General features: G+C 36.4%; 1 protein-coding gene across 1 annotated transcript; it reads left to right on the top strand.

Moving 5' to 3' along the window:
* Window positions 1–241: 241 nt before the first annotated feature.
* Window positions 242–7,500, top strand: LOC127549167 (olfactory receptor 4F3/4F16/4F29-like). The gene is made up of 2 exons (XM_051977002.1): window positions 242–666; window positions 6,987–7,500. Exons 1-2 carry the CDS (start codon window positions 242–244, stop codon window positions 7,498–7,500), a joined length of 939 nt encoding a protein of 312 aa, XP_051832962.1.
* The last annotated feature ends 1,593 nt before the right edge of the window (window positions 7,501–9,093 follow it).

Here is a 9,093-nt window from a genome sequence, read left to right as displayed (position 1 = left end):
AAGTAGTTAGAGAAATGCCATTGAAGGTTATGGTGTTAACTTTGGGTAGTGCTCTAAGTCAGTCACTTTCCAGTTAAATTTCAGTGATATGAATTGGTTAATTATGCTTTGCAAAATGTAGACCTTTGCCAACTAGCTGTTGAGTTGACTTGGATTCTGGAATATTATTTAAATATCTAGTAATTGGATTCTTTATTCTTTTTTTAATATAATTTCAGAGGAAGCTCTGCTGACTGAATCAATGGATAGAGTAAATCGCACTGCAGTGTCTGAGTTTGTGTTCCTGGGACTCTCCAATTCTTGGGATATTCAGCTTCTACTCTTTGTATTTTCTTCTGTGTTCTATTTGGCAAGCATGCTGGGAAACTCTCTCATTATGTTCACAGTGTCTTCTGATCCTCACTTACACTCTCCCATGTATTTCCTGCTGGCCAACCTCTCCTTCATTGACTTGGGGATTTCCTCTGCCACATCTCCTAAGATGATATGTGACCTTTTCAGAAAGCGCAAAGTCATTTCATTCTCTGGCTGCATTACCCAGATATTCTTTATTCATTTGATTGGTGGTGTGGAGATGGTGCTACTTATAGCTATGGCCTTTGATAGATATGTTGCTATATGTAAACCTCTCCATTATTTGATTATTATGTGTCCAAGAATGTGCACATTGCTTCTTTGTTCCGATTTTTTTTTTTTTTTTTTTTCCCCCTCCCTCCCTCCACCCCCTCCCCTAGATGGCAAGCAGTCCTCTACATGCTGGATATGTTGCAGTATATCCTAGATACAATATATGTTTGCAGAACCGAACAGTTCTCTTGTTGCATAGGGAGAATTGGATTCAGAAGGTATAAATAATCCGGGAAGAGAAACAAAAATGCAGATAGTTCACATTCGTTTCCCAGTGTTCTTTCTTTGGGTGTAGCTGCTTTTGTCCGTCATTTATCAATTGAAACTCAGGTCTCTTTGTCAAAGAAATCCACTTCCATCAAAATATGTCCTCATACAATATCGTTGTCGAAGTGTATAATGATCTCCTGGTTCTGCTCATTTCACTTAGCATCAGTTCATGTAGGTCTCTCCAAGCCTCTCTGTATTCATCCTGCTGGTCATTTCTTACAGAACAATAATATTCCATAACATTCATATACCACAATTTACCCAGCCATTCTCCAATTGATGGGCATCCATTCATTTTCCAGTTTCTAGCCACTACAAACAGGGCTGCTACAAACATTTTGGCACATACAGGTCCCTTTCCCTTCTTTAGTATTTCTTTGGGATATAAGCCCAATAGAAACACTGCTGGATCAAAGGATATGCACATTTTGATAATTTTTTGGGCATAATTCCAGATTGCTCTCCAGAATGGTTGGATTCGTTCACAACTCCACCAACAATGCATTAGTGTCCCAGTTTTCCCGCATCCCCTCCAACATTCATCATTATTTTTTCCTGTCATCTTAGCCAATCTGACAGGTGTGTAGTGGTATCTCAGAGTTGTCTTAATTTGCATTTCTCTGATCAATAATGATTTGGAACACTCTTTCATATGAGTGGTAATAGTTTCAATCTCATCCTCTGAAAATTGTCTGTTCATATCCTTTGACCATTTATCAATTGGAGAATGGCTTGATTTCTTATAAATTTGAGTCAGTTCTCTATATATTTTGGAAATGAGGCCTTTATCAGAACCTTTAACTGTGAAAATGTTTTCCCAGTTTGTCGCTTCCCTTCTAATCTTGTTTGCATTAGTTTTATTTGTACAAAGGCTTTTTAATTTGATGTAATCGAAATTTTCTATTCTGTGATCAGTAATGGTCTCTAGTTCATCTTTGGTCACAAATTTCTTTCTCCTCCACAAGTCTGAGAGATAAACTATTCTATGTTCCTCTAATTTATTTATAGTCTCGTTCTTTATGCCTAGGTCATAGACCCATTTTGATCTTATCTTGGTATATGGTGTTAAGTGTGGGTCCATGCCTAATTTCTGCCATACTAATTTCCAATTATCCCAGCAGTTTTTATCAAATAATGAATTCTTTTCCCAGAAGTTAGGGGCTTGGGGTTTGTCAAACACTAGATTGCTATAGTTGACTATTCTGTCTTGTGAGCCTAGCCTTTTCCACTGATCCACTAATCTATTTCTTAGCCAATACCAAATGGTTTTGGTGACTGCTGCTTTATAATATAATTTTAGATCAGGTACAGCTAGGCCACCTTCATTTGATTTTTTTTTCATTAGTTCCCTTGAGATTCTCGACTTTTTATTGTTCCATATGAATTTTGTTGTTATTTTTTCTAGATCAATAAAATATTTTCTTGGAAGTCTGATTGGTATAGCACTAAATAAATAGATTAGTTTAGGGAGTATTGTCATCTTTATTATGTTCGCTCGGCCGATCCAAGAGCACTTAATATTTTTCCAATTATTTAAGTCTGACTTTATTTGTGTGGAGACTTTTTTATAATTTTGCTCATATAATTCCTGACTTTCCTTTGGTAGATAGATTCCCAAATATTTTATGGTATCAACAGTTATTCTGAATGGAATTTCTCTTTGTATCTCTTGCTGTTGGGTTTTGTTGGTGATGTATAAAAATGCTGAGGATTTATGGGGATTTATTTTGTAGCCAGCTACTTTGCTAAAATTATGAATTATTTCCAATAGCTTTTTGGTAGAATCTCTGGGGTTCTCTAGGTATACCATCATATCATCTGCAAAGAGTGATAGTTTGGTTTCCTCATTGCCTACTCTAATTCCTTTTATATCTTTCTCGACTCTTATTGCCGAGGCTAGTGTTTCTAATACGATATTAAATAATAATGGTGATAGTGGGCAACCTTGCTTCACTCCAGATCTTACTGGGAAAGGTTCCAGTTTTTCCCCATTGCATATGATGCTTACTGATGGTTTTAAATATATGCTCCTGACTATTTTAAGGAAAAGTCCATTTATTCCTATGCTCTCAAGTGTTTTTATTAGGAATGGATGTTGGATTTTATCAAATGCTTTTTCTGCATCTATTGAGATGATCATGTGGTTTTTGTTTGTTTGGTTATTGATATAGTCAATTATGTTAATAGTTTTCCTAATATTGAACCAGCCCTGCATTCCTGGTATAAATCCTACTTGGTCATAGTGTATTATCCTGGTGACAATTTTCTGTAATCTTTTTGCTAATATTTTATTTAAGATTTTAGCATCAATATTCATTAGGGAGATTGGTCTATAATTTTCTTTCTCTGTTTTCAGCCTACCTGGTTTAGGTATCAGTACCATATCTGTGTCATAAAAGGAGTTTGGTAGGACTCCTTCAATCCCTATTTTTTCAAATAGTTTATATAACATTGGAGTTAATTGTTCTTTAAATGTTTGGTAGAATTCACATGTAAATCCATCTGGTCCTGGGGATTTTTTCTTAGGGAGTTGATTGATAGTTTGTTCTATTTCTTTTTCTGAGATGGGACTGTTTAGGATATTTACTTCTTCCTCTGTTAGTTTGGGCAAGCTGTATTTTTGGAGGTATTTTTCTATTTCATTTAAGTTGTCGAATTTATTGGCATAAAGTTGGGCAAAGTAACTCCTAATTATTGCTCTAATTTCCTCTTCGTTAGTGGTGAGTTCTCCCTTTTCATTTTTAAGACTAACAATTTGATTTTCCTCTTTCCTTTTTTTAATCAGATTTACTAAGGGTTTGTCTATTTTGTTGGTTTTTTCATAGAACCAACTCTTAGTTTTATTAATCAATTCAATAGTTTTTTTACTTTCAATTTTATTGATCTCACCTTTTACTTTTAGAATTTCAAGTTTAGTGTTTGACTGGGGGTTTTTAATTTGTTCCTTTTCTAGCATTTTTAATTGCAAACCCAATTCATTGACCTTCTCTTTCTCTATTTTATACAAATAGGCCTCTAGAGATATGAAATTTCCCCTTATTACCGCTTTGGCTGCATCCCATACATTTTGGTATGATGTCTCATTATTATCGTTTTCTTGGGTGAAGTTATTAATTATGTCTATGATTTGCTGTTTTACCCAATCATTCTTTAGTATGAGATTATTTAGTTTCCAATTATTTTTTGGTCTACTTCCCCCTGCTTTTTTGTTGAATGTAATTTTCATTGCATCGTGGTCTGAAAAGGATGCATTTACTATTTCTGCCTTACTACATTTGAGTTTGAGGTTTTTATGTCCTAATATATGGTCAATTTTTGTATAGGTTCCATGAACTGCTGAAAAGAAAGTGTATTCCTTTCTGTCTCCATTACATTTTCTCCAGAGATCTATCATATCTAGCTTTTCTAGTATTCTGTTTACCTCTTTGACTTCTTTCTTATTTATTTTCTGGTTTGATTTATCTAATTCTGAGAGTGCAAGGTTAAGATCTCCCACTATTATAGTTTTACTGTCTATTTCTTCTTGCAGCTCTCTTAGTTTCTCTTTTAAGAATTTAGATGCTACCCCACTTGGTGCATATATGTTTAATATAGATAGTGCTTCATTATCCATGCTACCCTTTAGCAAGATATAGTGTCCTTCCTTATCTCTTTTAATTAGGTCAATTTTTGCTTTAGCTTGATCTGAGATCAGGATGGCTACCCCTGCTTTTTTGACTTCACCTGAAGCATAGTAGATTTTGCTCCAACCTTTTACCTTTAACCTGCATGTATCTCCCCGCTTCAGGTGTGTTTCCTGTAAACAACATATTGTAGGATTCTGGCTTTTAATCCATTCTGCTAACCGCTTTCTCTTTATGGGGGAGTTTACCCCGTTCACGTTTATGGTTAGAATGACCAATTCTGTATTACTTGCCATCTTGTTAACCCCGGTTTATGCTTTCCTCCCTTCTTTCCCCTTTCCCCCCTTCCAAGTATTAAGCTTGTGAGCACCCCTTGCTTCTCACAGCCCTCCCTTTTTAGTATCCCTCCCCCTCCTTAGAGTTCCTCCCCCTATCTTACCCCTTTCCCTCCCAGTTCCCGTATTCCCTTCCCCTTAGCTTATTCCTTCCCTTTCCACTTTTCCCTTCTCACTTTTCAATGAGATGGGAGAAGTTTCACCATAGATTGAATATGTCTTAAGATTTTTCACTTAAAGCCAATTCTGAAGGCAGTAAGATACCCACTATATTCATCCCCCTCCATTCTTTCTCTCAGATATAATAGGTTTCCTATGCCTCTTCATGAGATGTACTACCCCCACTTTACCCTTTTTCTGGTACAATGTCCTTTCCACATCAATTTCTAGAACAAGGTATACATGTATTCTTTATACATCTATATAGTCAAAATATAGTTCCCAAGATTAATCTTTACCTTTTTAGATTTCTCTTGAGTTCTATATTTGTAGATCAAACTTTTTGTTAAGTTCTGGTTTTTTCATCAGAAATAGATGAAATTCGCTTACTTCGTTGAATGTCCATCTTCTTCCCTGGAAAAAGATGCTCATTCTCGCTGGGTAAGTTATTTTTGGTTGCATACCAAGTTCCTTAGCTTTTCGGAATATCATATTCCAGGCCCTTCGATCTTTTAATGTGGATGCTGCCAGATCCTGGGTGATCCTTATTGTGGCTCCTTGATACTTGAATTGGGTTTTTCTAGCCGCTTGCAATATTTTTTCTTTCACCTGAGGGTTCTGGCATTTGGCCACTATATTCCTTGGTGTTTTGATTTTAGGATCCCTTTCAGTGGGTGATCGATGAATCCTTTCAATGTTTATTTTTTCCTCTGTTCCTATGACTTCTGGGCAGTTCTCTTTGATAATTTCCTGGAAGACAGTGTCCAGGCTTTTTTTTTCATCATGTTTTTCTGGGAGTCCAATGATTCTCAGATTGTCTCTCCTGGATCTGTTTTCCAGGTCTGTTGTCTTCCCCAGAAGGTATTTCACATTTTTCTCCATTGTTTGATTTTTTTGGATTTGCTTGACTGATTCTTCTTGTCTCCTCGAGTCATTCAATTCCACTTGTTCAATTCTGATTTTCAGTGAAGTATTCTCTTCACTCACTTTTTTAAAATCTTTCTCTAATTGTCCAATTGAGTTCTTTTGTTCTGTGGAATTTTTTTCCATTTCGCCAATTTTGTTTTTTAGAGAGCTGTTTTCTGTTTCCAGTTCACTAATCCTATTTTTCAAGGATTTTACTTCTTTATCCACTCTCTCTTTAACTTTCTCCAGACTCTTTTCCCATTTTTCTTCTAGCTCCCTTGTGAGAGCCTTTTTAATCACTTCTATGAGGTTCATCTGTGCTGAGGAACAGCCGATCTCCTCCTTTGGGGAATCACCTGGGGACTGCCTGTTTTTAGTCTCCTCAGGATTTAGAGTCTGCTCTCTATCTGTATAGAAGCTGTCAAGGGTTAAAGTCCTCTTCAGCTTCTTGCTCATTCTGTCTATTAATCAGAGATAAACTACCAAAGAAAAACAGAAAAAACTGGAGTCTTTCTTTGGGGGAGGGGCTGGGTGTGTTATCGAGCTTCCTCTACAGACTGCAGGTGGCAGCAGTGAGGCACTAGCAGGACTGTGCTGCGCCTGCGCTCTGAGATCCCAGAGCGTGCTGAGTCACTGGGGGGGGGAAGGGGGGGCAGCCAGGTCCTGAAAGACTTCAGCTGTTTGCGGTTGTATTCTTCAGCCCCGGTGTTTTTAGCTTTTCTGCTGGGCTGTTGACTTGCTGCCGGAGGAAATTATCCAAACCTGTAGCGAAGCTCTCCCCGCAGAAACGGCTACGATCACTCCCCACCCCCTCTGCAGTCTGCTCCCGTGCTCTCACTGCCGCTGCCCGCCGCCTGCGCCCGATCTAAAACCGCCCCAGCCCTCCAGTAAAGACTGACCTTTCTTGGCGGATCTCAAGGATGGCTTCTCTTGGTAACTATTTGTGGGTTTTTTTTCAGTCAAGCATTGATTCAGAGGCTTGTAATGAAGTGGATAGTGAGAGAAAGCGCGGAGCTTATGCAACTGTGAGCCTCCTCTCCGCCATCTTAACCGGAAGTCCCCGCACATTGCTTCTTGCTGCTGCCTGGATCATTGGTTTCATCCATTCAGGGGTCCAAATGGCTTTTATAATTAATCTGCCATTTTGTGGTCCCAATGAGCTGGACAGTTTTTATTGTGATCTCCCTCGGTTCATCCAACTTGCCTGTATTGACACATATAGACTAAATCTCATGGTAACAGTCATTAGTGGCTTCATGTCCATAGGTGTCTTCTTCATTTTAATTATATCTTACATTTTCATCTTGGTCACTGTTCAAAAACATTCATCAGGTGGTTCCTCTAAGGCTCTCTCCACTCTTTCAGCTCACATTATTGTGGTGATTTTGTTCTTTGTTCCATGCTTATCTTTCTATACATGGCCATTCAACCCATCACAACTAGACAAATACCTTGCTATCTTTGATGCAGTTCTGACTCCCTTTCTAAATCCAGTCATCTACACACTCAGAAATAAAGAGATGAAGTTGGCAATGAGGAGAGTGTGCAGTCACCTTGTGGGTTTCAGTAGCATCTCTTAAATGACTTGATGAGGACACAAAAACCTTTAATGATTAAAAGTGAATACTTAGAAAAGTTCATTTAAAGAAAAGAAGATGGTTTAGGACATAATGTTTGAATTCCTGGAGGAACATCAACTGGAACTGCATATAGTTGGAAACATGGATCTGGAATTGAGCTTGAGGCTATATTTTTGGCAGCCATCTACATTAAAACAAATGAAAGCTCAAAAAGGATTAGCATGAGATCACCAGAAGAAAGCATATAGAAAGCAGAAAAGAATTTGGTTATAAAATTCGAAGAATGGCTCTATTTAAGTGACAGGAGGAAAAAATACTAAAGAAGGAAATACAGAAATAGTGGTCAGAAAGGCAAAAGGGAATACAAAGGATTTAATGCCCCCAGAAAACTAGTGTAAAAAGTTTCAAGAAAGAAGTGATGTTTCACATACTTGAAGGTGAGGAAAGGACTAAGGGTTAATTCCTTATTATTAGCTCCAGTACAACTCCTTTATGGTGGGTTTTAAAATTATTTACTCTTAAGAAATAGCCATTTATCCAATGCAAAGCAAACAAATAAACCCCATGCCTCTATTCCTATAAAGAAACTTATCAATCTATTTTGGGTAATTAAAGTATTGCCATCATTCATATTGTGATATTTTAAAAGATTTTATTATTGTTTGCTTTAAAGCTCATTTCTGAAGTTGTTTGATTTAGGTTGGATTTGCTTAACATTTATTTTGTATTTAACAAAGAATTTTGCTATGTAAGGCTTTCCTCTTTTTTTTATTTTTAAAGATAGCCTTTTTTTCTATGAGAATCAGCTTTTTAAGCAATCTGAAACATTGTACTTTGTGTTAACTTGCTTTCCATTTAGTATTCCTTGTGACTACAACTTTTGTTCTTTTAACATGTATATATATACACACACACATATACACACACACATATATACACACACACACAGATATATGTATACATGTAATATGTACCACATACACATATGTATATACACATTCTGACTTTTCAATTTTGTAAATTGTATTTTATAAAAATAGTCTCCTGACTTCCTGTGAATCTTTGAATTTTAATATTTTGCTTTCACTGTTTCCTAAGCTAAAATTTGAGTTTAGATATTTTTTTCCTTAAAGTTACATAATTTCATGAGAGTTTCCTTTGGTTTTCCATTTCCCACCGAAATATTTATTTATTTATTCCTCTTCAGCCACCTCCCCCCAGTAGAATTTAAGCTCCTAGAGATGGTCAGTTTCATTATTGTGTTTGTAATCCCAGAAACAATATGGTGTCTTTAACATAACAGGTGCCTAATAACTGCTTATTAGTCAATTGATTCATATGGAAATGATTTTGTCATGATTATTATTTTATTGGTACCCATCCATATTAGTCTCCTGCACTAATTCCTGTTAACTAATGAGGACCAAGGTAAAGTGCTTTATCCTTTCCTATTTATTGGAATGACAACTGGTGTACAATGATCTATTTTGTACTTTGTTCCATGTCCTAAATCTTTGATTTCTGTTTTCATGAGGAATTCTGTCAACATATTTTTATATAATTAAAATCTCTGATTATTAATAATTTAATATT

This window comes from Antechinus flavipes, chromosome 2, assembly GCF_016432865.1.
Source record: "Antechinus flavipes isolate AdamAnt ecotype Samford, QLD, Australia chromosome 2, AdamAnt_v2, whole genome shotgun sequence".
Lineage (NCBI taxonomy): Eukaryota > Metazoa > Chordata > Mammalia > Dasyuromorphia > Dasyuridae > Antechinus > Antechinus flavipes.
The sequence above is the reverse complement of the archived record's forward strand: the minus strand, read 5'-3'. Positions and strand labels throughout refer to the sequence as shown.

Bases quoted from the DNA above. Each gene is read 5' to 3' on its own strand.
- LOC127549167 (XM_051977002.1), top strand. From the start codon at position 242: ATGGATAGAGTAAATCGCACTGCAGTGTCTGAGTTTGTGTTCCTGGGA. The intron at 667-6,986 runs ATTGCTTCTTTG...AAGTCCCCGCAC, and splicing joins ATGTGTCCAAGAATGTGCAC to ATTGCTTCTTGCTGCTGCCT.